This window comes from Sporothrix schenckii (genome assembly GCF_000961545.1).
Source record: "Sporothrix schenckii 1099-18 chromosome Unknown Cont41, whole genome shotgun sequence".
Lineage (NCBI taxonomy): Eukaryota > Fungi > Ascomycota > Sordariomycetes > Ophiostomatales > Ophiostomataceae > Sporothrix > Sporothrix schenckii.
The window spans coordinates 748127-774740 of NW_015971142.1; the positions used below are offsets into that span (position 1 = coordinate 748127).

At 55.9% G+C, this 26614-nt stretch overlaps 9 protein-coding genes across 9 annotated transcripts; 7 read left to right on the plus strand and 2 right to left on the minus strand.

Annotated features, from left to right (window-relative positions):
- Positions 1-1272: 1272 nt before the first annotated feature.
- On the plus strand, positions 1273-1791 carry SPSK_08049 (uncharacterized protein; the record flags this gene model as incomplete). Its single annotated transcript, XM_016734699.1, has 1 exon — positions 1273-1791. One exon carries the CDS (start codon positions 1273-1275, stop codon positions 1789-1791), a length of 519 nt encoding a protein of 172 aa, XP_016590544.1.
- Positions 1792-2785: 994 nt separating this feature from the next.
- Positions 2786-3724, plus strand: SPSK_07804 (uncharacterized protein; the record flags this gene model as incomplete). Its single annotated transcript, XM_016734459.1, has 4 exons — positions 2786-3165; positions 3252-3305; positions 3396-3494; positions 3598-3724. 4 exons carry the CDS (start codon positions 2786-2788, stop codon positions 3722-3724), a joined length of 660 nt encoding a protein of 219 aa, XP_016590545.1.
- Positions 3725-5037: 1313 nt separating this feature from the next.
- On the plus strand, positions 5038-8051 carry SPSK_06980 (cell division cycle protein 37; the record flags this gene model as incomplete). The annotated part of the gene is made up of 2 exons (XM_016733650.1): positions 5038-7821; positions 7905-8051. The coding sequence occupies 2 exons, from the start codon at positions 5038-5040 to the stop codon at positions 8049-8051; spliced, it is 2931 nt and encodes a 976-aa protein (XP_016590546.1).
- A 1331-nt stretch (positions 8052-9382) lies between these two features.
- Positions 9383-14786, plus strand: SPSK_06863 (uncharacterized protein; the record flags this gene model as incomplete). The annotated part of the gene is made up of 4 exons (XM_016733537.1): positions 9383-9429; positions 9842-10611; positions 10907-10988; positions 11078-14786. 4 exons carry the CDS (start codon positions 9383-9385, stop codon positions 14784-14786), a joined length of 4608 nt encoding a protein of 1535 aa, XP_016590547.1.
- A 626-nt stretch (positions 14787-15412) lies between these two features.
- SPSK_08145 (dolichyl-phosphate mannosyltransferase polypeptide 2, regulatory subunit) lies at positions 15413-15760 on the minus strand (the record flags this gene model as incomplete). The annotated part of the gene is made up of 2 exons (XM_016734786.1): positions 15413-15601; positions 15704-15760. The coding sequence occupies 2 exons, from the start codon at positions 15758-15760 to the stop codon at positions 15413-15415; spliced, it is 246 nt and encodes an 81-aa protein (XP_016590548.1).
- A 52-nt stretch (positions 15761-15812) lies between these two features.
- On the plus strand, positions 15813-16225 carry SPSK_08105 (uncharacterized protein; the record flags this gene model as incomplete). The annotated part of the gene is made up of 2 exons (XM_016734749.1): positions 15813-16089; positions 16125-16225. 2 exons carry the CDS (start codon positions 15813-15815, stop codon positions 16223-16225), a joined length of 378 nt encoding a protein of 125 aa, XP_016590549.1.
- Positions 16226-16621: 396 nt separating this feature from the next.
- Positions 16622-19249, plus strand: SPSK_07040 (pre-mRNA-splicing factor CWC22; the record flags this gene model as incomplete). The annotated part of the gene is made up of 1 exon (XM_016733710.1): positions 16622-19249. The coding sequence occupies one exon, from the start codon at positions 16622-16624 to the stop codon at positions 19247-19249; it is 2628 nt and encodes an 875-aa protein (XP_016590550.1).
- A 187-nt stretch (positions 19250-19436) lies between these two features.
- Positions 19437-21088, plus strand: SPSK_07391 (uncharacterized protein; the record flags this gene model as incomplete). The annotated part of the gene is made up of 4 exons (XM_016734054.1): positions 19437-19491; positions 19551-20357; positions 20389-20771; positions 20795-21088. The coding sequence occupies 4 exons, from the start codon at positions 19437-19439 to the stop codon at positions 21086-21088; spliced, it is 1539 nt and encodes a 512-aa protein (XP_016590551.1).
- Positions 21089-23025: 1937 nt separating this feature from the next.
- On the minus strand, positions 23026-25881 carry SPSK_07001 (uncharacterized protein; the record flags this gene model as incomplete). Its single annotated transcript, XM_016733671.1, has 3 exons — positions 23026-23073; positions 23145-24608; positions 24766-25881. The coding sequence occupies 3 exons, from the start codon at positions 25879-25881 to the stop codon at positions 23026-23028; spliced, it is 2628 nt and encodes an 875-aa protein (XP_016590552.1).
- Between the last annotated feature and the right edge of the window lie 733 nt (positions 25882-26614).

Here is a 26614-nt window from a genome sequence, read left to right on the forward strand (position 1 = left end):
TCATAATATTATTTTGGTATCAACGCCCTTTTCCGAGCTTCGAATGGTTGTTCGTGTTGGGCAGTTCGCCGTGGCGTCTACGAGGCAAATCAAAGATTTCGAGCTCCGCCACCTAAGGCGTGACCGAGAATCATGTGTCAAATAATATCAATAAAAGGTAATAAATGAAAGGGCACAGTTTGTGCTGCAAGAGCGACCGGGTGGGCGCAACTGCAACATGCCAAGAATGCCGATAAAAGTGGAGTGCCTTCCGGCCCGTCTGCCTGGTCTGCCTCAGAGGCTTGCCTAATGGTGGGATGTGACAAAACGAGAAGTCGACCCACGCGGACAGCTTTGGCCGCAAAGTACAAGACAGCACAGAATCGCAAACATATGCTTGCAAAGCGGGAGGCGCGGGCAACAGAAAACCAATAGGAGAAGAGGGGTACAGCAAAATGGAGGCCTGAAACTGGCCCTTTTGTCCTCTTTTATTTTCTGAGTCGAATTTGCTGCCAATCGCTCTTTCCTTCCACACTTGGCTCTTTCCTCTTGTCATGAATGTTCAGGGCGCGCAAAGCGGCTTCGGATTGGTCGACCAAGCGGCCCCGCCCTTTCTCTAACACTTGATTGGTCCGCAATTATTGATATTGAATGCCTAGCCAGGTCTTTCCGTTTGAGCCATCGCCATTCAATTACTTCGTCGAACCCATTCGGAGTTCAAGGCGAGGTGACACCAAAACGGCGTTCCCAACACATCATCTAACCCACGGAGATGGCTCAGAGCTCCAAAGAAAGCCTGTCATCATGCAGGGGTGTCCACACCTTACAATGATGCTCGTCTTTCCAGACACCGCATGCCTTGTTTGCTGTCACTACGACTGGTCTTTTTGTCGTTTTGTCATCTTGTCTGCCTCTTTTTGCTTCTGGGCTTCTAACGGCCTCCTCGCAGCCACTGGTAATGCTGGTGCCTATCTCGAGCTCAAGTCTCTGACACAATGTGCTCGACTTTGCCTTGGTATGGGCTGTGTTCCAAGGCTGAAGAGGCAGACCCGATGTTGAAGACGGACAAAAGAATATGAGAAAAAGAAAGAAAAAGGACAGGTGCGGGATCAGTTCAAATCCAAAGGAGCGACATCGATGTGGGTACGACGTGCCCCGTATCCGCACCGATGGGCATCTCCTTGCCATTTCTTTTCAGATTGATGCTCTCCGTTCCCTCACTGCCCCAAATTAAAGGCCAGGCTACAACGCCGACCTGCTACTCACTGTTCTCACTCTTCGAATCACCCCATCATGTCCCCCTCCTTCTGGTGTTGGTGTCTCCATATTTTGGTCTTGTTTTTTGAAATCGTTGCTATCTTCTTGGAGCATAATTTTCTTATACTTTTCACCGCCTCTCAAATCTACCCGTCCGTTCTCTATTTCCGCCCCATACACGTCCCGGCCCGAATGCAATCATTTTGGTTCTCTCCACACACCGGTCGGGATGTGCACCGCCTTGGGAAAGACACAAATGCGCCCAAGAAAGAGACTCACACGCAGTTCGTCTTCGAGTATTTCAAGTCTTGGTGGTGGCGACTTGATGAGGCCTTTCAAATATGCGTGAAGTATCCCATGACGCATCAATCCGAAAATAGACCGAATACGGCCATCATAACCCAGGACGAGGCAGTAAAGCCCGGTACGGCCAACGGTACCACCCACCACGTCCTTGATATCGACATTCGTCAGGTCATAGGCGACTCTGACGAAAGTTATGAACTCTCTCTCTGTTTTATTTTTATTCGGAAATTAAGACAATGGAAGAAGTAGAAAGGGAACTAGCTGAGTCACCAGTGATATGGTGAGGCCGACTGTCCTTTCGTTTCCTTTGACTACTCGCCAAGCTCTTCTTGCATTGCTCTGCCCCAGCTACTGATTGCACCTTGGCATCGCTTCCAGCCGCCGTGCGTGAGAACCACAAAGGCTATACTTTTGCATCCTAAGTCACGCTTTTTAATGTGCCCATTTTTCGCTACTCTCACACTTTGTCCACATCCCCTACACCCATGAAGCTTAGTCTAGTTCCGGTCTCCATATAAGCCACGATGCCTTCCCTGTCCCTAGCTTCTGTGCTGCATCTCTCCCTCTCATCGCAGCTCTCATCAACAAATGCAATACACATTCCATATTTATTCCCGACTTCCAGTTTTTATTAATACTGAAACCACTGCCTTCTATCCAACAGTGTACGATTCCTTTTATTGTTGCTTTTGCAGCCTCCAATAGCCTCACATTTTGGGTACAATATTAGGGGAGCCCACACCAACACAATTTGCCGTTACGTGCCCCTTCCATCAATTAAATATTTATTTACCTTTTTTGTTAAGAGCAACTCAAACCCTGACTCTTCCGCATATATTTTCGTGTTGTCGCTTTCAGAAATTCTGATTGATATCCTGGTGCGTTGGTGCGGACCTTTGCTGCGGACCGCCTAAATAGCCCCATCCAACGTCTGCCTGATTTGGCACCACTTCGACTTACACGACCAGGCACGACGTGACCTCGTGACAAGGATCTTTTCCAACACCACCACTGTCACTTCACACCTTTTGGGCATATTTTCGCACACTTTCTGCCTCACTCTTTCAATTTCGGCCATTATTTCTCTCATTCTTTTTTAAGCTCTCTCATTTTTGCTCCCCCACATCTGAACATAAATACTCCCAACGCTCCCCTACTGCCAGCCACTTCCTTCATTATTATTTATCATTCCACATTCGGAACACCACGACACCTGAATATTATATTACCCTACCACCGTAACATGCCCAAAAGCAAAACTAAGCGTTTTATTCTGCCAGCCCCTTCCCAAGCTCATCCCGGTGATTCATCCCCCTCTCCTCCGGGCCACGCCGCGCCAACCATCTCCCAGGCTGAATACGACGAGATGATGCTCACATTCAGCAACGGCGATGTTGACTACAATATGCAAGACCACGCCATTGACACTAGCGCGGCCAATGCCGGCGTCATCAAGAAGAAGAGAAGCATCAAGTCCAACACAAGCATCCACCTGAACGGACCCATGGAGGTGGACGGCTCGGTCAAGAGCGGCGGTTCCGTGAGCTTTCTGGGCGACTTTTCCGTTCGAGATAAGATCGAGGCCTACGGCAACATTGACGTCAGTGGCAATGTGACTTGCCAGTAAGTCGACCACTTTGCTCATGAAGCAATATTTTTTTTTGTTTTGTTGTTTAAAGGTTCATCTGTTCCTGACTGACTCGCAATAGGGACAAGATCAAGTGTTTTGGAAACATGGACATTGCAGGATATGTCTTTTGCGGGTATGTGTACCGTCCACTCCCTTTCTTATTTGCCGACAAAGAACAATGTTGATGGCATTCAAAAACATACTAACAAACTCACACAAATAGAGGAAAGGTCAAGATCTTTGGCAAACTGACCGTCAATGGTCACTTTGAAGTCTACGACAACATTGAAGTCTGGGGTGCTGTCGTCATTCAAGGCTACCTGTCCGTAATTCCCTATTTTCGATCCTTTTTTTTTTTGTTTTCTTTCATCTCACATTCCCGTCCCATTGGAATATTGTGTACTGACCAAAGCATGGCACTCTAGGAAATGCAAGTCCCTGACGGCCTATGCTTCAGTGACTACTGTCGGCGATGACTCCTACTACGAAGTAGACGAGTCCGAGACTGTTTGGGGTGCCAAAATGGTTCGACGGACTGAGCATGAGGCGTAGCCACTACAATGACTCGCACAGACAGGAACGCCAACAGCTGCGGCAGATCGACACAGCCGTGGGTTTCGATCAGACGTTTTGCCGAAAGTCTGTAACCAGGCTTCTCTCCACGATAGGAGAAAATACTAAAGTGGAACCTTCCCAACGACCCCGAAATTGATCTCTGGGCACGGCTGCCTTGTCGGCCGGTCGGCCTCAATCCATTTCCATTTATTTCCTGTACGGCCGGGAGCTATTTTGTTTGTGGAATAGTTTTGTGTCCGGACTCCACACCTAATGGACGAGGCCGGACCGATGAAGTAGAAAGGGTCTTGCGGTGAACTGGCCGTGTCGGCATTTTGTTTCCACTTGTTCTCCTCGTGTTTTCTTTTTTTTTTTTGGTGGGATTGTTGCATTTTCCTCTTTTTCTATGGTTTTGCTTTTCGGCCCATTGTTTTTTTTATGTGTTTATGACTCTTTTTGGATTTTTTTTTTTTTCGATTGTTTATTCTTCTTTTTGCTCTTCGTTTTCATGATTTTGCTCTTCTTAAGCAGGCGGACTTGCAATTTGGCATTAACTTGAAGGATCTGTATCCCGTGATGTATGACTTGGCTTTGGCTTTCTTTTAGATTTTATGATTTGTACTTCATGTAACATTTAGTATGACTCGACGGCACGTTAGGCGGACTGGTGATAGCATCAACCTGTATTATCTCGATGAAATCGCTTTAATACATTACTGTTTATAGTTATTTTCAAGCTTACATAATTTCCGTTGCAGAAGAAACAGCCAGGCTGAGTCTATACTAAATAAGGTCTAGCGTATTTCTGGCGCAAGTTCGCCCAGTCGCCAAACATTGCTCAACAACGCTAAAACGCGCCCTGACGAGTTTACCTGCGTGCCGTCTGTGGAACCTCACTTTTGCCCATCTCGCTCACTCATACCATCACATAACATCACGTCGCATTTCTCGACACTGCGCACTCTCGCTATCTGTGACGACCTACCCTCCTTGCAGCAACGCGTAACGGTAGACTGACTTACAAATCCACGACACTCCGCCGCTCAATATTCTCTCCTCTACCTCCCGGCCGTCGTGTGCGGCACAGACCCCTGAGCTTCTCTTTCCAACAGACCGCTGCCTACCTTTGTCTATTTTGAGATGTCCCGCGGCAGCGCGCAGTAGCGCGGAGTTGCACTTCCAAGCGGACGCTCACACGGGATCCCGAACGACAGGCGTGACCAGGCGCACTACGACACCCCTCGAGAACCAAAAGACCGACTTTTTTGCCGACGTCTGGGTGACGCCTAGAACACGCCGAAACGAGCATCATGAGCGTTGCAATCGAAGCTGGGCTTGCCGACGGCGATGGCGGGGTTTCGCCCAAGCACAAAATGACCCCGCGGCCACTGAGATCCTCGCGCGTGTCACCGCCGCCTGTGACACCAGCGGCAACGACAACTCCAGCAGGTCCTGCGGGGACGGTGGCCCACGAAGACAGTGAAGAGGCAGCACAGAGCCACGAAGCATCTGCCCCGGAGCCGTTCCCGCCCATGACAAGTCCGAATATGAGCAGGAATAGACTGAACTCCTTCAGCTTGCGGACAGACCCGGACGCCCAGGCAACCGTAACCGACTTCCTCGACTTTACCGAATACCTACCATCCGACATGACACGGTCTCTGACGCTTATTGGCAAGCTTGACGACGCCTACATCGATGCGTCGACTAATGTGCACAAGCTGACGGACGTCTGGGGCCAGCTGCCCAACACACCTGCTGGCAACCGTCCCTCCGCTACGAAACTGCGGGCCGAAATCTCCGACAACCTCAACCAGGGCATTAGCGCACGCGTCTATGCTCACGCAGAAGCTCTGCGGATGGCCGAGAACGTCAACCGACACTACTTTCGTGCCAAAACCATACTGGCCAAGCTGCGTACGATGCTGGAGAATTACCCCGAGGCCGAGCAGCAGCAGCAGGCACAGCTGCAACAGAAACAGCAGCAGCAGCAGCAGCAGCAGCAGCGCGAACAGGAGCAGCGGCAGCTTCAGAACCAGCAGTCGAAGCCCAAGAAGAGCAACGGCCAGCAGCGGATGCGGCGGCAACGTGTGCCCCGCATCACGGTGCCCGGCGAGGTACTGGCGCCCTACGACTTGGATTACGAATCATACAGCGGTGAGAGTGACATCAGCTCACCATCATCCGACGACGAGTCGCCGCCGCCTACGACGATGCGGCGGAAGTCGACACCCGCCGCCCAATCTCGGCTCAAGGGCCTTAAGGGGGCAGGCGCTGGGGGTGTTGGCGTGGGCCACGGCGGGTCCTCGTCGTCCTTCTACCCACCCAAGATTCCCAAAGTGCGTGTGCCGCGCGAGTCGCGGGTGCCTGGTCAGCCGTATATTTCAACGAGCTCGGCACTGGCTCGGCTGAAACCGCCGCCCGAAAATGCCGTGATCGGAAGCGCAGATGCGCCCTGGCTGCAGCTGACGGCCTATGAGCTGGCAAAGCTCAGAAAGCGCATGAAGAAGAACGCACAATGGTCACCGAGTGAGACCATGATTGCCAGGGAGCTCAAGGCGCTCGGCCGCAACCTGGATGCCTTCAACCAGGCACGCAAGCGGGCCGAAGCGGAAGGCCGCGTGTTTGAAGGTGTCATCCCAGAAACGCCGCAGGAACTGAGTGCCTCGACTGCCGACGCTGCTCTCGCCGGCGAAGACAACCAAGTGGAGGGCCAGGGCATAAAGTTGAACGACACCAAGAAGTCGAAGAGCGACCTGGGCCAGCTCGCTGCGCGAGAGGCGGAGGAGTCTACCCGGAGGATGATGGAAGCAGCGCGTGCCATCTTTTCGCCGTATCCTGGTGCGACACCGGATGCAGCGGCAACTGGATCAGGCAGCCTCTCTGCAAGAGCCACCACACCAGCAGTCACGAGTGCAACCACGCGGAAGCGCAAGCGGGAAGGGCCAGTGGATGTCGCAGACACAGTGGAGGGTGTCGATGCTGGGGCAAGCGAAACAGCGACACCGCTACCCGCGTCCCAACGTCAGCTACAGAAGCGGATCAAAACGGAGACGCCAGTGCCGATTCCTCAGCACACTGCGGGCTCGGCGCCGCCGCACGATGCCAGCAACAATAACCTGGCCACGCCGGCTCCCCAACGCGGTCGTCTTTCCATGACGCCCGTGCATGCACCTGTTTTGGGCCAGGGAAACGGTGGCGGTGCTGCAACATCGCAAGATGCGAGCGCAAATGCACCGCAGTCGAGACAGTCCACAACCATGTCATCACCCCTCTCGAGTGGAGCATCGAGCCAGTCGGTGGCGGGCTATGGCACTACGACGACGACGACGGTGCCTCTCAAACCGCCGGCCGAGACGCCTATCCACCCACCTATGCACAAGTCGACGACTCCCATCCACCCTCCTGTTCGAGAACTGCGCACGCGGGAGCCGATGCGGAAGGATCTTCCATTGCATCAACAGCACAATGGTACGGTCGCCGGTGAGGAAGCGTCCGAAGACCTGGTTGTGCCGCCACGGGCATCCCGGTCGTCGTCACGGGCCTTGACACCCAACGCCGTGAACCCCACGAACGCCTTGGGCATCATGGGCACAGTGCTGCCGACAACCGAGAGTCCAGCAGCCAGTGCGATGCTGACGACGGCAGGGCCGTCGACGACTATGACGCGTCGTGCGTCGCGTGGCGTGTCGGCGGCGCCGCCGAATGTTGGTGCGAATGCTGACGGTCCTGGCCCATCCTTGGCTGCCGAGCGCCCACGACGCGCCAGCACGGCACACAACACGCCTGCCCCCGACGGTTTCCGCCAGACGGGGGGTACAAGCGGCGGCAAGCGCGTCAAACGACCCGCACCGGGCGTGGTCAGCCGGACCAGCTCAGGCGGTAGCGCCGCCGTGGGCCAGCGGAAGGCAGCGCCCCGGAAGAAGCGAGGATCGAACGCGCACCAGCAACGGCGGGACAGCCGCGGCAAGTCGACGGACGGCGACGAGGTCGAGGTCGACGATGACGGCAACGTCATTGATGCCAACGAGCCGCGCTACTGCGTTTGCAACCGGGTCAGCTTCGGCACGATGATCCAGTGCGATAATGTTGATGTACGTCCTGGTCCCCCCGGGAAACCTTTGCTCCCGTGCCCCTTTTTATGGTGTCGTTCCCCCACACACCGCTAACTATCTAGAATTGCAAGCAGGAATGGTTCCACCTGGAGTGTGTCGGCTTGACGGCCGTGCCGGCGCGGACGACCAAGTGGTATTGTCCAGACTGCCGCGTGCTGCTCAACATTGGCGAGAAGGGCGAGGTGAGCGCCCGCGGTGTCAAGATGTGATCAAGCGTCCAGATTGCGGTCAAAAGGAATCTGTTACTTATCTCTTTGTTTTATTTATTCTCGGTCCTCACTAGGGAGAAGCGGTGTTGCGGTTTCGGTCATGTATCTCGTTGCTATTTTTTGATTTTGACTTGTGACCTTTCCAGCGTTTGCAGGACCATTCCCGGCCGAGTCAGGGGCCGTTGTACTTTAGATGCCATTTTACTTTTATTTCATTTGGTTTCATAGGCATGATTTGAATTTGTATGCCGCACTTTACGTCTCACGATGCTTCACTCGAGCCAGCAAGATTGCATGCCCAAAAGTACTTCATGTAACCGTCGGCGAACATCGGCAATCTTCTCCAAACGACGCGGTCTTTGTTCCACGGACGACTAAACAAGACGTCATTCTTCCCGTCATCGTCGCGTTGCGGGCTATTTTCCCGCGTCACGCATTCGCCACGTGTTGGGGTGTGAAGTGGGCAGAGTTCCTCGAGCGTCCAAGTGCCTCAGTCTACAACAGACTATGTCTTCCAGTCGCTTCACCGTCCTTCGCCCCTTTCTCCCTCTGATTTCCCCTTTACTGGCGCCTTTCGGCTCGTTTGGATCGTCATCTGACCGATACGGTCTAAGGACACGGCCAAAGGCTACCCCGTCCTTAAAACATGAATATCAGAACGTGGCTCGGCCGCGTGAACAAAGAGAGAGGTAACCACTCTTCCATCGTCATGTCGTGTTTGTGACGTTCTGTTCTCTCGGGATTCACACCAGCGACAATCGGCGCTCACATGACACGTTCTTTCTTACCCACCAAAAACACCGTTTTGCGACCGTTTTGGAGAAGAGTGCGGCATTTTGCTCATTTGCCAGTTGGCTCTGTTCGTTCGACCCGGGATGAAACTGTGAACATTTTCGGCATACCAGGTGTCCTATTTTACGCCCCCTAGGTATCGGTATGAAGCAGAAAAGATAGAGTGAAGAAGATGGCGGAGAGACAATGACGGAATGACTCCCATAGGCAGCTGACCGTCTGCCTGGCGCCCCGCTATATTCACTTCTCCAGACGCTCTTTGCTTATCTGCGGAGCGCTAATCGAATATGCACCCTAGCGCTAATCACACACCCCTGCAGGTGGTAATGTTAGGCAGTTAGTGGCTCTTGCCCGCTGGAACCCCTCCAAGCCCTCCTATCCTCCGTCTCCCCTCCACCCCCTAACTCGGTTCCCCCACCACCTCACTTAGCCGCCACATCCTGGAAGGTCACCGGTAACGAGGCTGGTGACGGAGACGGTCGTTTGCTGTAGGGCAGGCGCAAGGCAAGGTCCGTTGCCTGTCGTCATGTGCGCCAGAAATGTACTCCCACACCAGAAAGGCTATGGCCAGGTACAAGTCACTTCGGTACTTATAACTAGCGTGCCATATTGCTGGCCAGCCCTGTACTGACGATAACCACCGAAACGTGAGCCCCCTCAGCCCCCTCTCTCATCTCTGTCCTCGTTTCTCCGTCTTGTCCTCCTTTTGGCCAGACTTAGGCGAGGCCAGCCTGGACATGTCGCTGTTCATTCCCTAATTTAAACAGTACTGCTAGCAGGCTGAGACCCTGACCCAACCCCACTCTGCCACCCGTTCCTTCCCACCATGTTTGCTCGATAGACTCATCGACGTAACACTGTGCCGCCGCCCACTTTCCCTCTAGCTCCCTCTCTCTAGCTGCTCTTGGGAATAAAGCTACGGCGTGCGCAAAGACGCTCTATTGTTGGCCATAATCAAACCGGTCGCCCCTTCCCAGCCTGTGGTTTAACCTACCCAGAACACGCTTCGCGCCTTCTTATATCAGCACCTTTATCCCCTTATCGCCAAATCCAGACCGCGACTTGGCAGCAACAACACCGACTGCCGTTCACCTCACTCACTTGCTCCTTCCTTGGACAAACTGCATCGTCCCTGTTCCAACTCTTGCCTGTATTTTGTATCGTTACTTCGATTTCTACCGCTTCCATTCGAACAACCCTTCGTTCTGTTTTCTAACTTCTGACACACATCCCGTCAACACTCTTTACGCCTCTGGCCCCTCCCGCTGTCGTTGCCGCACCCTCCAACCAGACGGCACCCTGCATCCACTTGTGCTGCGCGTCGCTGGAGCTACTGCATTCTACCCTTTCGATTTGCCTTGTCCCAGTAATACGCGCAACACACCCGGCACGACCAAACACACCCTCTCTGGAGTGCCCCATATTACTGTCCTGCATCTCCACCGTCTCCCCGTCCAGTCACATCTCGGCGCTCCCCTGGCTGGCGTGTCACCCCTCTTCACCCCGGCCTGTGGTGCTTGCTTGCTTGTGCTGTCCATCCTTGTCCCCCGCTCGCCTGGAACTCTTCCGACCACCACCGACGCATCGAGCTGTTTCTCTGTGCTTCCCTCGTCGACCTCTCTCGTCTCTGCCCACCAGCCTTCCACGGACCGACCATCACGACACTGCCTCCGTCAACGTAACGTGCCGACAAAGCGGCTTCCGTCTGACAACGCTGTGAAGCTTCACGTACCATCACGCCAACGTACAACAGAAGCTCGGCCTGCTGGTACTTGACTGTACCGGTGCCTTCAACGACTTTTTTCGGAACCCCTCACTGTCGCTCTGACTCCCGGGACCTCTTCGGTGTCTCATAATTGTCACGTCGATTTTCAACTGCCAGTTACTTCGTCGGCCCTAGATCTACCATACCCTTGGAACCCCGAACCCCTTCCGCCGTCGGCCAGGCGGTGGGCTTTAACGCTTAATGCCTAGTAAGAGCTATCCGCGTCGAGTTTGTTCTTCTGCTTTTGGCAAGACATATGTATCTGTACGGATTGCTACTAACACATGCTTCCCGCCAGGTGCAAAGAAGGCTAAGAAGGATGCAAAAGAGGCTGGCGGCGTGGTCGCGGCGGTGACCAAGCATGCGTCTGGAAAGTTTACGTACGTCATGTCCCCCATATCCCACCGTTCGGCACGCATTGGTCCTTTCCCCTCCCTCGCTTCCCGTCCATTGCTAACGCACACTTCAGTAACGGAAACGCCCCAGGCCCTGCGTCGGACACTTCCAGCTCCGCAAACCAGTCGCCCAGCGTCGAACCCGTGGCGACCCCGTCTTCGAACGGCAACCCGTCCATCTCGCCCATTTTAGGCGCTGTCCCTTTCTCTGGCGCCCCTTCATATGCGCCCTCGCCGCGTACGATCCCGGGAATGGGTGACTGGGCCCCGTCGCGCGGCGGCGTCTCGACAGGCTTGGCCGGCTCGCCTGGACATCTCATCAATTTGATGGGTGAGTCGCCTCCGAGCCGATGGTCCTCGCCTCGGCCATATGGCACAAGTCACACGAGCCACACGAGCCACCTCAGCCTTGCCAGCAATGGCAGCCACCATACCAGCGCCTCTGTCTCGCCTCCGATGGCCGGTGAACTCCATGGTATAACCGGCCGCCGACCGCTAAGCTACCACATGGACCCCGCCGCCCATTACCCGCCCGTATCTCAACCATCCCCACAGCATGCCCCCCACCACTCGGGAACATCACCAGGCCACCGCCGAGACTCACTCCATTCGCACTACGCCCAGTCCCGTGGTGTGGCCGCGGCCGCAGCTGCTGCCATTCCAAACCCTCCTCTGCCTCACCAACCGCAGGCTCATTTCTACGGTGCCCCCGACATTGACATCGACCTGCAGTCTCGCCAGAACGGCCTGAAGGCTGGGCAACGAGGATACCACTTTGCCTTTGACACCCTCCCGACCTCACACTATCTAGGTGGAAGCGCCGAGACTGTCGTAACGGCTGGCTATGAGGGTGGCTTGGAGGTACACTCCGTCTCAAAGCGTGGATTGGACCGCCTCGCCAGCCTTTCGGGCTTGCGTGGAGGTGTTGTCAACGCCAAGATTCTTCCGTGGACCGTATCGAGTCCTGCTCTAGCGGACGCTTTTCCCCTTGTTGCAGTGGTTGTGCATGGTCCCGTTCTGCCTCCTGCGGCCTCTCCAGATGCAGGACAGGTCGAGGCCAGTGACGTACCGACGGATGAACGCTTGAAACACGGCCGCACGGCCGACGGGAAGCCGGGTACTGTTGACAGCAAAGATGCAAGCCCGCAGCACTCGCCACTGGTCGGTGCCCATGGCGAGTTCCCTACTGGTAGGACGTTTTCAGGCTCTGCCCTCCCGATCGAATACTACCAAACAACTGTCGAAGTGTACTCGTTGAAGCTGAATCGGCGGATCTGCACACTACTCGAGGCACCCAAGATTCCACTACAGATCGCTGTCACGAGCCCCATCTTTCAGGCGCCTTCACCGTCGGGCGCATTCCACATCAAGGCCGATGCCGGAAACATTGTCATTTCGTCGGCTGTAACAGGCGAGTGTTGGCTGTACCGGCAGATTGCCTTTTCTGACGAGAGCGACCTTCCATTTATGTTTGTGGCCAAGCTGTGGACAACACTCCAGCAGTCTCTTAAGGGAGACCCCAATGCTGGAGACGCAGCGACCGAGGGTGAACGCTCCAGAGCCGCCGCTTCTACACCGAGCCCTTCGCCGCGGCCCGGTCTTAAGCAGCCTGTGTTGTCGCTTAGCGGCAAATGGCTTGCATATTGTCCTGCAACGCCATCGTCGCAAATCGCACTGCGGGCGGTGGTCCCTGTTCCGGTCCATGGGCGGGCGCCCGGCTACAGTTCGATGACACCGCCGCATCTTCCACCCACAACCGCTGATGTGGATCTCCCTCATACCGAGAGTGTCATGAACAAAATTATGCGTGGTGCCACACAGGAGCTGATCTCGGGCGCCAAATGGGTTGGCCAGCAAGGCTGGCAAGCTTTTAATAACTACTGGAAAGGCAGCCCGGGAACTTCGGCGCCTCAAGCGCCCCGGTCACCTCCGTCATCAGCCTATGCAGGCCGACTCGATGGCCAGTTTCCGCCCACGCACGGCGGGGCGGCACCGGCCGTTGTCTCGAAAGAGCCCGGCCTTGTCTCTGTTATCGACATAACGGCGTTAGGCGGCTCAAGCACGATCCACCCCATCACAACGTTTGCTCCGACCCTTGGCTGCAGTTTCCTTTCGTTTTCGCCGACTGGTCTCTGGCTCTTTATCGCTAGCACCAAGGGTGATGTTCAAACTGTATGGGATTTGTTCCGCATCCAGTATACCAAGGCCTCGCCTCTCCAGGCAGTTAGTGTGCCGGGCACCTTGACCGGACCACGGGTTCGGCAGATTGCCCAGTTCTCCCGGATGACTGTGGCTCGCATCGTGGATGTGGCGTGGACCAAGCCCAACGGTGAACGTCTTGCCATGGTCACAGAGCGGGGAACCGTGCATCTTTTGGACCTGCCCTCGAGCGCGTTCACTTGGCCACCGCCCCGTAGGCGGGGGACGCGGCCACCGTATGGCGCTGGAGCTGCTGGGTCTGGTTCCGCTGGTACTGACACAGCAGGTGGGGGAACCGCTTCGACGGCTGTCTCCTATGCATCAAATGCGCTGACAACAGCTTTCGATGCGGCCCGCCCCCTTCTGACACGCCCCCGTCGGAGCAGCTCGAACGTCCCGCAGTCAACCGGCGCTATCATTGCAGACCATGCCAGTCACGGCGGCAAGATCATTGCCGCTGGCATCAGCCACTCCCTTGGGAAAACGGGCAATGCCATCAGCCAGCTTCGACATACTGGTGAAAACCGTGTGTCCCTTCCATCGGGACCGTTCGCTCCAGGGCCTTCGTGTGTTGCCTGGGTGGCCGGGAAGCGCCACCACTCTCTGTTTGTGTTGGGTGATGGCTTGGTCCGCCACTTTGTCAGTCGCACGCGGAAGAAGTCGTCGGGCCAGCGGGTCCTGCATCTTGGATTCAACAAAGACCTTCGGGTACCCAATCTGCCAGATGATCTGTTGTCGACGGCGGTCCAACACTATCTGGACCCCGAAGTCTTCTTGGACTTTGTAGAGCAGAATGACGCCGGGTCCAACACCATGGTGCTTGCCAACCATGCGCAGCACCCATCCGTGGTGCCCACCGCTGTGGAGTCGTCGATCCCACACGCCGAAATCGAGTCTAGCGCACCATATCAGCCTTTCCACACGGATCGGCGCATTGCGCTGTACGAATACGATCCGCTTCGGCAGGGTGCTCTGTATGCCCAGTCACAGTCTGCGCTTATCTACCCTTCTTCACTTTCCTCCCACGAACCGCCGACGGCTGAGTTTTCTGCTTTAACTATCTCCCCTCCAACACCTGCCCTCTCGGCCTCGCCAATGGACGATGACCTGCTCACAGCGGCTCCGTCGGTCACCGGCAAGTCCAAGTCTGCAAAGAAGCAAGCTAAGGCCGCTGCCAAGGCGAAACAGAATGAGCAAAACAAAGACCCAGAGCCTGCTTTGGTCGATACTCTTGAGATTGAGACCAGCAACGGTAATGGTAACGGTCACAGCGTTCCACAAGCTCCAACCAAGGCCAACAGCAGCTGGGTCTTTGGTCTGCCGATTGTGTCCACCCTCGTAGACACGGGCTTCCCGCCCATGTCCGAGGAAGAGTCGTTCAACATTAGCCACGAAGAGACACGGGCATTGCCAGCGTCGGCCATTGAGCGCGTGCTCGAGCAAGTGGGTGGCGACGAGCAGATAGTCGTAACCACGCGACGGAGGCGTGGTGGCGGACGTCCGTCGCCGGGTGACCCGGACGACGAGGACGGGTTCTTTGAGGACGACTGCGAGGTCCTTGACTTTGCGGACCAGAGAGTATAATTTTAATGGGCTGTGGTTGAACTACACAGTGTATCATGGGACCTGTTTTATTCGACGAAGAAAACAATCATATACTGCACTTTGCACTTTGTTTGGGTTTGAATACGGTGTTTCTCTCTTTGATCCAGCATCTTGTTCCCTTGCATCCTGCTTTGAGTTTGGGACCTTTTGTTCTCGGGCTGTTTTATATTTCTTGTCTCCATTGGGTAGCATAGATGCATTAACTTCATGCTCATCTCAACATCATCCGCGCATCGAGTGAAAGCTAATAAACAAGATGGCATAGCCATGGTTATTGACAATGGCACGCAGCAAAATCAAGGAATGTCTATTTTTATTCAGTTGTAAATATGTGTCCAGTCACCCGTACGTTTGTTTTGTTTCCCTCGTTGCCTTTGGCAGGTGTCATAGTAAGCAGCCGCGGCAGCACCATCGAGCCTTTTCTTCGAATTTTTTATTTCCAACAAGACCTCGACTTTCATGTGTAATTGGCAAGGACAGCCACGCAATGGCCGGTGGGGTGCATAGCATGCGCCATCGTGCCTGGTTCATCCTCCAGCCCATGCGCGCATGCATCCTCTTGGGCACATGCGCACACCAGTTCTCTCGGCACCTTGGCGTCTCGTTTACGCCTTCTTCTTGGCGGCAGCCGCCTTCGCCTTGGACGACTTCTTGCGGTTGCTGCGGATCATGACGATGCTAAGGAACGTGCCGACAACGGCCGAGCCCAGCAGGATGAGGATGACGGGGATGCGGATGGCCCAGACGCGCGGCGGGAAGAAGTTCTGGAGCGGGTGGTCGGCATCGACAAAGGGCTGGCGCGGGGAGGGGAGACGTCAGCATGGGGCGGCACATACGCGCAAGAGCATCTGCGCAAGTCTGAAATCCGAAAATTATAGAACGGTGGGCCGACTCACCATCAACAGAGCCCAGATGGTGTAGTAAAGGAAGACGACGGAAGCAGCCACGAGCATGGCGAGACCTGCAAGTTTGTCCAACTGCACACGCAGAGTTAGTAACATAGCAATGCCAGAAAAGGCACACCCCAGGATGCACTCACCATCGTCAAGAGACTCGGTGCTTTTGGTCGCAAGACAGGGGGGAACGGCGAAAAGCGGCGGCGAAAGTCGTCAGGGGAAAGAGATGACAACTGGTGGTGTTGAGGAAAGTCAAAGGAGCGACAAGAGCAGAGAGCGGAGCTCGGAGTGTATGCGAAATGCGGCGATGGATCAGTCTTCTCGTGTGGTAAAAGCAGGGTGCATGAGGGAGAGCATCGACGACGCGCATCGAGAGCCAGATGAAAGTTAGTATCGTGTTCTGTTCTCTTAGCCCATGCAGAGGTGCAATGCCCCCTGGCGCAACCTACTCCAAAACGGCAAGGCGCGTTTGCTGCACGCAAAGAGCTCCTGCTGCAGCAGGCACCTGTGGACCCACTTTGATTTGGTCGTTTCTTCGCTCGCACCTTCCCGTCCCAATTTTTTTCGCCTCCAAGCAAAAAGGCGACGCCACAGGCTGCAAGCCACCCATTTTTCGCTCCATTCACGTCTGCACTTGCCTTGCGTGCGCGAAGCGATCATCGTGAGAATTAGGCCCTTTTCCATTTTTGTTTTCTTTTTATTCCCTGAGACTGCACATTCGAGCCACAAAGCCTGCCCTCGACGTTCACAAAGGCGAGCTTAGGGGTGTCTGGCGACGAAACTGCGACGCGACTGATTCTGCACCGGCATCGTTTTCGACTGCCTTGACCAACAGGCCCCCCAAAAAGCAATTTCTGTTTGCAGTTTGCAGACTTTTGTCGGTCTTTGTGTCGTTCTCACCGTCCTCACATCCTCACGATGGCCGAGTCACAGTCACCCGAGCTACGCGACCGTAGCCGCGATGGAAACCGAACGGCCAGTGTCTCTCCGTCGCCAGGGCCGGCTGCACGCGACCGCTCCCCGTCGCCTCTCCCGCGTCGGTCGCCATCTCCTCCCCGGCGACGGGCCTCTCCTCCTCCTCGTCGACGCTCTCCTCGGCCGACCAATACACACCCCTCGCGCCGACGCACACCGCCACCCCAACCGACCGATGCAGAAAAGCAGGCAGCGGCCAAGGCCGAATACAACCGTCTCCTGACGGCACGGTCGGGTGGCGTGTACGTGCCGCCAGCGCGGCTGCGTGCTCTCCAGGCCCAGGTCCAGGACAAGACGTCCAAGGAGTACCAGCGCATGGCTTGGGAGGCTCTGAAGAAGTCCATCAACGGCATGGTCAACAAGGCGACCGCGGGCAACATGCGCCAGATCATCAACGAGCTGTTTGGCGAAAACTTGATCCGCGGCCGAGGCCTGTTGGCCCAGAGCCTGATCAAGGCCCAGTATGCGTCTCTGCCGTTTACGCCCGTCTATGCGTGCATCGCCGCCTGTGTCAACAGCAAGCTCCCTGCCGTCGGCGAGCTGCTGCTGCGCCGGCTGCTGCTGCGCTTCCGCAAGGGCTTCCGCCGCAACGACAAGGCTGTGTGTCGCAGCGCGACGACGTTTATCGCCCACTTGGTCAACACGCAAGTGGCCGACGAGATGATTGCCGCGCAGATGTTGATGCTGCTGCTGCACCACCCGACCGACGACAGCGTCGAGATTGCAGTCAACCTGACCCGCGAGGTCGGCAACTACATGGAGACAATGAACCCGACGATCATGGTCGTCGTCTTTGACCGGTTCCACCACATTCTGAACGAGGCCGATATCGACAAGCGGACGCAGTACGCGATCGAGGTACTGTTCCAGAACCGCAAGGATCAGTTCAAGGACCAGCCGGCGATCCGCGACGACCTGGACTTGATCGAGGAGGAGGACCAGGTGAAGCACCTGCTCGAGCTCAACGGCAAGTTCGACGACGAGGCGACGCTCAACATCTTCCGGTACGACGAGAACTGGGAGGCCAACGAGAAGGAGTATGCCAAGCTGCGGCGCGAGATTCTCAACGAGAGCGACAGCGAAGACGGCTCTGACCGGTCGGACTCAGACTCCGCCTCCGACTCGGGCTCCGATGACGACAGCTCTAGCGAAGACGAGGAGGAGGCCGCGCAAAATGCCATCGACATCAAGGACCGGACCAATGCGGATCTCGTGTCCCTGCGCCGCACCATCTACCTGACGATCCAGAGCTCCATGAACGCCGACGAGGCCGTCCACAAGCTGCTGGCCGTCGACCTGCCTGAGGGCCGCGAGAACGAGCTGCCGTCCATGGTGGTCGAGTGCTGTTCCCAGGAGAAGACATACACCAAGTTCTTTGGCCTGATTGGCGAGCGCCTGGCCAAGATCAACCGCCGGTGGTCCACCATGTTCGAGGAGGCCTTTACCAAGTACTACGAGACCATCCACCGCTACGAGACGAACCGCCTGCGCAACATTGCCTGCTTCTTTGGCCACATGCTCGCCAGCAACGCCATTGGCTGGTACGTGCTGTCGTGCATCCACCTCAACGAGGACGAGACGACGAGCGCCAGCCGTATCTTCATCAAGATTCTGTTCCAGGAGATGTCCGAGGCCATGGGCCTGCCAAAGTTGCAAGCCCGGTTCCGCGACGACGTCGACCTCAAGCCCAGCCTGGAAGGCCTCTTCCCCGTCGACAACGCCCGCAGCCTGCGCTTCTCCATCAACTACTTTACCAGCATCGGCATGGGTGCGCTGACCGAGGAAATGCGCGAGCGGCTGATCAACCTGCCCAAGCCGACCTTGCCAGCCGTGGCGGCCGCCCCGAGCGACCGTTCTGGTTCGCGCTCGCGCTCGGGCTCGTACTCGAGCTACTCGTCGTCGTATACAGGGTCGTCCTATTCGCGGACGCCGTCCCGCTCCCGCTCTCGTTCTCGCTCTCCTCGCCGGAGACAGCGGTCGTACGACTCGCGTTTGCCCTCCGGCTCTCGTTCGCGCTCCCGCTCTCTCTCCTACCGCTCCCGATCTCGATCATACACCGCGTCCCGATCGCCGCCGCGAGCCGCCAAAAGCGCGCGGGGCCGCCGGTCCCCATCGCGTTCCTTGTCTCGGTCTGCGTCTCGGTCTGTGTCGCCTGCACCTCGTCGCAACGGCAAGCAACCTGCCACCACCCGGCGCCAACGCAGTCGCTCCTACTCCTACTATTCTCGCTCACCATCGCCTCCTCCTGCGGCTTGGTCGGCGTCGACAAAACCAACCGCATTCAAGGACAAAGAGCGGCCCGTGCACCGCGGCCGTTCGATGACGCGCTCACGCAGCCGCACAGCGCCGCGTTCACCGTCTCCCCGTGGCCGTGGCCGTGGCCGTGCCCGCAATGGATACTCACGGTCACCGTCTCGGTCCCTCTCTCGCTCGCGGTCCCGGTCTCCATCGCGGTCGCCGTCGCGGTCGCCTTTGCCACCAGCCGGTGGCAGCCGCCGCCGCCGGCGCAGCGACAGCGTGTCAAGTGCTGGAAACGATGCGCCGCCGAAAAAGCATCGCCGTGGGGACTAGTTGTACCGCTGTTAGGATTTGGCGAGTAAATCGTATTAAATCCTATTCCAATTCCAATACTATTTTAGTACCGTTGTAATCGTGGTTGTTTTGGTGTGGTATGTGGACGATATCCTACATTTCTGAGATTATTTTCTCTACTTCCCTATCTTCTTCCTTACTTCCTGTCTCATGTACTCTAGCTTTCATGTCCGGTTCAGCGAATATTGTTTGGTTGTCTACAAAGAACTTTGAATTTCCAGGTCAGGGCAAACATCAATGATATAAAGACGCGCTGCGATTGTGAAGTATATACACCAAGTAAGGATATTGTTCCTATACCACCACCGCGGCCTCAGCCTCCTTGGTCGTGTCGTCGTTCTTGTCCGCCTCCTTCGTTTCCTTTTCCAGCTCCGCCTTGGCCTTCTTCTTCAACTGGATCGCGCCCTTGGCCAGCGCCTCTGCCGGCATCGGCCGCAGGATCGGCTGCACCACCCACCATGGCCGCTTGCAGCGCCGGATCGCTGCCGCCGACGAGTTGGGGTCGTCGACAATTTCTGGCTCGACCTCGGTGTCTGCGCCGGCCTCGTACTCCGCTTCGAATGCCTTGTCCTCACCCGCCAGCAGCGCCTGGCCAACACGCTTCTCGAGCATGGCCAGAATCCGCTCGTAGCCAGCCATGTCAGCCTTGCGCGTGCGGGCAAGTCTGTCGCGGATGTCGTGGTGCTTGCCGACGGCGTGGCGCAACAGGTGAAACAGGTGGGCCTGGACGGCGACAAAGTTGGGCGAGTTGAAGATTTCCTTGGGGATGGGTTGCGCGGGCGTGGCACTGCCATTGCCATTGCCATTGGTGTGATTGTCCTGCTTGCGCTTCTTTCGTGCCGGCTCGCCGTTTTCAGCCCCCTTGGGACCAGCGCCGTTCGTGTTGCTCTGCTCAGGCTCCTCCTCCTTCAGCCACTCGACGGGATCGCCGACAATGAACAGCGGCTTGCGAGCCGGCGGTGCAGCCTCGCCCAAACAATATACGTGCAGGATGTCGAGGTAGCGCCGCATGACGGCATCAATGCGCCAGCCACCGCGCCGACTGCCTGGACGGCTGCTGGTCCAGTATTCGCGGCGCGGGTCGGGGGTATGCCAGTAGTATTCTGGATCGGCCACAGCCGGCGCGGACGATTCTGGCTCTGGTGCAGATACGGAAGGGGGTGGTGGTGGCGAAAACAGCCCAGGGTTCGATAAGAGACCCTCGGCACTCATCACGCCGTCGAACCCTGTGGCAGCCAGGCAGCGCTCAACGTCGCCGTGCTCCAACACATTGCCGTTGGCAAACAACACCGTCTCCTTGGGCAGGTTCTCCCGCAGATACCGCAGCATCGTCCAGTCGGCAATGCCCGTCATGTGGCCCTTTTGCTCGCGCCGCCGCCCGTGCACCGTCAGAATGCTCGCGCCCGCCGCCAGCACCGTGCGCGCGTACTGCAGTGACGCCTCTGGTGTGTCCAGGAGCCGAATCTTGGCCGTCACGGGCACATCCAGGTTCTCATGTAAGGTGTGAATCAGCTTCGCAATCAGCTCTGGCTCTTCCTGCAGAAAAGCGCCGTAGTGGCCCTTACGAGCGATGCCCTGTGGGCAGCCCAGGTTCAGGTCGACGGCATCACAGTAGGGCGCTACGCGCCGAGCAGCGGACAGCAGGGCGTCGGCATCGTTGGCACAAAATTGGACAAAGAGGGGTCGGTCGATGGCCGGGTTGCCATCAAGAAAAGGGCGCAGGCCGTTGTCGGTGCCCACACCAGTGCCATTGGCGCTGTCACCACCGTTTTGCTGTTCACCGGTCTCGTTCGGAGTGCTCGTTGCTTCGCCCCTTAAACCGCTGTCTTCCTTGATGGCCTCAAAGTGTTGTTCGCGGTAGCGAGGGCTGTCGACAAAAAGGCGCGCGTGCAGCATCGGAGAATAAGCCAGAACAGAGGTGCGTTGGTCGGGCGGCAGGAAAGAACGTGTCAGCATACGCCAAGCCTGGCGAACAGAAGGTTAGCAAAGCATCTACACAGTGGTAAGCGACAAATGGAGGGGCACGAGGGCATACGAATTCGGACTGGTCGACCATAGGGGCGACAATGTGCTTTGGACTGCCAATGCTCTCGTAAAAGGCACGGCCGTGCAGCTTTTTCGAGAGGCCATTTGATGCCTCCGCCACTGGAGGCACCGCAGTCGCAGTTGGGACGGCGGCTTCTGTGGGTGACATGCTGGCAGTAGAGCGGCTGAAGTCAAATCTAAAAACGAATGAATTCGTGAAAGAAGACGAGGGGAGAGGGATGCAAGTTGACGGCGCTGGACGAAACGGCCGCGCCCAAGCCCACACCGGTCGCAGAATACGGGCCTCCAGCTTTTCAGGGTCTGTCGCAAAGGCAAAATGACAGAATGTCGTCGTGTCTGGGATTGTCGCAATTGCGTGTGGAAGACGAGAAATGTACGTGCGCCTCGTTTAAGTGATTAGAAAGTGAGTCCTATTCCGTCTTTCCGGTTGGGGAAAAAAAGTTTCTGTGGCGGGTTGTTTCTTATCGCGATAAGGCTTGGTCGACCACCACCTTCTGCCAACGCCTTGACACTTACCTTTTATGGATCATAGCGCAAGGCTGAGAAAGAGCGGGAGACCGAAAAACTGACGGGGTCCAAAATGCTTGGCTGTCGCGTCGTGATTGGCTAGCAGCCTGCATGTTGGGTCCAATCTTCAGCCCCGCGTCATATGCAGTTCAGTGGACTCTTTGGACCACTGGAATAGGAGACGCCCCCACAGGTGACGTTATTTTTGGGACTTTTGAGTGTTTCGTCGCCATAGCTTCCGCGCCACAATGCAGGACAATAAATTATGGTTTTATGATCAGGGGCTGCGTCCTTCCTTTATGCCAACGCATACGTCGGATCTTCTAACTTGCTTGTTTTGTTCACTTTTCATACGGATATTGTAATGGCTCTTTGAGTCGAATCGTCAGTGCTTTCCACTTCTGTGTCTGTTATTTTCTCAGCTGCTGCTAAACTAGAACAATGCACACACTCTCAGAAATTAGGCCGCCTGCAGCAGGGGAGGAGAAAACAGAAATGCCAGAAAGAGGGAAGAAAAAAATAAACGGAAAATGACAAGAAAGCCGACAGAAAGGAAAACATGACAGGGGAAAAAAATATGAGCGCGATCGCCATGACTAAGAAACAGCAGAAACGAGATAAGCTAAACCAATAAGGTAAAATAATAAAAACACTCAAGAAAAAGTACCGTAAAAGTCGCTGCTTGCTTGCACCACTGTTTTCGGATGCCCCAAAAACTCAAATCCGTCCGTTGTTTCGTCAAAGGACTTTTGTACTTGTTCCATCTTTTCAGTGGTGCTGGTCTGTTTTTCGTTCTTCCGGACCGTCTTAGGCAGAATACAAACTGAATTGCTCCTACCAGTCCGGGAAATCTCCTTTCTCTCCTCTCTCTCTCTGTCCTATTTTCGTTGGTGCAGTGCAAGTCCGTGTTGAATTTTGATGATCGTTTATGCCGGTTGTGACAGCTGTAAGTCGTGGACAGCCAAACGGTAAAACACGTCGGCATATTTGGTTTTTCAGCTGCCACGTCGGAAAAAAAGGGTCACGAGCCTGAACAACGCCAATACACCAAGACAATGCTGTTCGAGAGACAAAATTCTCGAGTAACAGAAAATACGGCTGCTGAAAATACAATATGCGAGTCGCAAAATATCGGCTTTGCTAATGTGCCGGACGATCGAAAACAATGTATGGTGAAGAGTATCCGCCGTTGTTCATGTTCGTTAGAAGAAGTGCGTGTAGATCTTCGAGTTTTCGTGAACCTCCATTTCCTGCAGCAGGACAGTGAGTTAGTATATACGTCGTAATTAGAAAAAAAAAAAACAAGAGCAGCGCAACGTACCATTTTAAAGCTATTCAGCTCCTCCTTGATCTGCTGAGCAAGCATAGGTGTCAAGCGGTTGCAGGTGGCAATCTCGCCCCGGCGATCGTACTCCTGGCTGTGCCATGTGTCGTAGAACACAATACGGGGGCTGAATGTAGCAGACCGCTTCATAGAGCCCTGCGGCGTGCTGCTACCACTGCGGCTGTCGTTGCGCAGACGAAGCGCCGAGACAAAATAGTCCTCGCCGCCAATAGCCACAGAGCCCGTCCGTTTATGGCCCTGCACATCATCGTTGGGCGTACTAGGCGCGCTCGACGCCGGTGATTCGCTAATGGGAGGCGGGTTGTACAGCTCAAGGGCGGGACCACGCATGTCCGCTGGACTTCGCGATGGGCTGGAGGCGCCGCTGGTGTTCTTCAGAATGCCCTTCCGGACAGCCGCCAGAACCTCAGCACGCTCCTTGTCGCCCTCAATGATGCTCTTCCGCGCCGCCGCCGAGTTGTCGGTGCCCGAGCTATCCAGGCGGTCAGATGTCATGGAGATGCGAGAGGCATCAATCGAGTTTCTCTCCAGCCGCGGGAAGCCAGTACCACCGCCGGTTTTATCGTGAAGATCTGAGTTGACATTGACACGCTCGCGCTCAGCCTCTACTGTCACCATCGAAACAGTAGCCTCAACGGCCTCGCCGTTCGACGTTGTGACAGGGCTGGCCACCGGTCCGTCTGCAGCTGGAACACCAATGACAGACTTGGGCCGGAACAGGCCGACAAGCGACCGTGTACTCTTCTTCATGCCGCGACCCATCTTGCGAATCATGACGGACGCAGACGAAGCCGTCGATGAGATGGACAGGTTGTCGGTCGAGCCCGAAAAGATCTTGGCGCCATAAATGCTGCTGCCGATGCCACCCTCCTCCTGCTGCTGCGCAATACGAGCCTGCTCAGCATCGTACGCCTCTTGGTTGGTCATCTCCTTCTGCAACTTGTTCGGCGAAGTCACGTTTTCAGTTTCTTCGTCCGGACCATCTGCCTTGCGGAAGTCGGCAGCACTACCAAAAGAGAACGCACGGCGGAGTTTTGACGTCTTGCTCCGAAGCCTGCCGCCCTTTTGGTTGATAGCAGAAAGATGGCGCATAGCAGGACTCTCGAGGTGGCTCGGCATCCCAGACGGCCGGGCCGCCGGAGCCTCGCGGATGCTACCAGCCGGGCTAGCTGTGTTGCCGTTTTGGTTGATGGCGGGAGGGGCCGTCACGATTGGACCGCCAGCATCGCTGCCTTCGCTACCAACGTCGACAGGTGTGCCAGTGAACGACAACGTGCTAGCCAGACGGCTGGTGACATCGGAAGAGATGCGGGGCGGGATGTTAATGAGTCTCGGGGTTTCCTTGCTCTTGTCGGTAAGCGCATCGTTCTGGTTGACAATGACTGCAGACGCAGGATTGGTAGTGGAGCCTGCAAGAGAAGACTTGTTCCGGTTGGTAGACTATACGAAATGGATGCCATGCATTAGTGAATCGGTTAAGCCCAAACCCACCCAACGTATTTCGTGATTGGGCAAAAGAGTGTTACTGCGTACGCAGGGGGAATTAAATAGTGGGATACTCATTCTTGTCAAAACACGTAATGGAAAAAGCACTTACAGATGGACGCGAGCCACTGCTGCGGTGAGATGCGATGCTCTCAGAGCTGCCGGCCTTTGTGTGATGCACCACAGGTTGGTGAGAGTTCACGGGCGTCAGAAGCTTTTCCTTGGTGGGGCTCCTTGGCGCAGGCTGTTGTTGCCGGCGGAAATCCTCGGGCCTTGGCAGAACAGGGGCAATCGAGAACTCGGAGGCGCTCAGAGACGACATGCTACGGCGACGGAACCGCTTCACATCATCACTGGACTGGCGATGCAGCTGGATGTCGTCGGCAGCCAAACCGCTCAGCATATTGTCGTGGAAACTGTTCCGGCGTGGATCCGCGCCCAGCTGAGATAGAGGCTGCGTGCGCAGCATCGAGGACTTTTGTTGCTGGTCGGGCAGGCTACTGTTGCTGCCGCCGTTCGAGGCGTACAGGTGGCCAACGCTGGCCATGCCGGAACCGGAAGGCACGGCAGAGGCCTGTGATTGTGAAGCCTGCTTCTGCTGTTGCTGCGACGAGTTGCCAGCCGGCCGCCTGTATCTGTCTGGGGAGGGCCGAGCAGGGATCGCTTGCGTAAATGAGAGCTGCGGAGCAGAACCAGTCAGATAGGCGGCGGACTGAGGTCGCGGTGTAGCAGACACACGACGAACACCCTGGGTAGGCAATGATGAGTCGTCGCGACTGCCTACGAAACGGTTCGCGGCAGGTGTGCCGGTAGCCAGGTTGTTCGTGGAGGCGCTGGCCGGCTGGCGGCTGATCCGTGCAAGGCTCTGAGCACTGTCGAAGCTCTGCACTCTGGGCAATTGAGGAGCGGTGTTGGAGGTCCGAGAGTTGCCGGCCGTGGTGTATTGTGAGTGCTGCTGCATCTGAGGCTGCCATGCATTTGTGGCGTGAAGGCTCGGGGTAGATGTGAATGCATATGGCTGGATCGGTGCCGTAGAGGAGCGGTAGAGTACAGGAGCTGCCCCCATGTTATTGGATGTTCCGTAGAAGCTGGTGCGCGGCTGCTGGGCAGCGTACTGCGACGAGCCCTGGTTCTGAGGAGGCAGCATGCCACCAGCGGAAGAAGGCCGTGTTTGAAGCATGGTCAATGATCCAGTTTGTTGAGGGTAGCCCTGGACCAAAGCAGCCATATTACCCTACCGCCTAGACAAAGAAGCTTAGTCTTGAGAGAGCGCTGCTGGCATACGGGTCAGTAAGAGACGTTCATGATAGCCACTAGGTAGCAAAGAGATGCGTGGGATGGAAAGACGCTGTGTAGTGAATCACGAGAGACTGTCCAAGATGGACGGAAGATGATGCAAGCTAAATGTTCATGGCCAGGAAAACAGACAAAACGCCTTTTGTCTTCACAAAACTTCTGATGAATGCAGGGGAATGTAGGTGAATGCAGGTGACAACAAGTCTGTTTGTCATGAAGCTTTCGCACCAAGATTGTGCGTGCTGGTTGTCTATTTCAGGCTCAGGCACAAGAAACCTTGAGCAACCCTCCTCGACGAAAGAGGAGAGTGAGCGGATTTGCGGGTTTCAATAAGCTGGGGGTGTGGCAAGACCGTTATATTGGTGAATGGGTGTGTGGGAGAGCTGTTTGTAGGGCAAGACGGGCGGCGAAGCAGGCAAGCAGCAAAGGATTTCACCAGGATGGTTTGGTTTGAAGAAGGTGGTATGGCATGTGTGGGCAAGGCGAGACACGCGAGGACGATGGGAGGTAGGACAGAACTAACAGGTCGGGTCGATACCGTGGTGACTTGTCAGACAGTGTCGACGAAGATCACGTTCAAGTGTAGGCGGTCCCAGTCATCCAGAACTAAGAATCGAAGGAGGAGACGCAAACGGGGGAGAAGAGGGAAATGAGTATGGTCGATT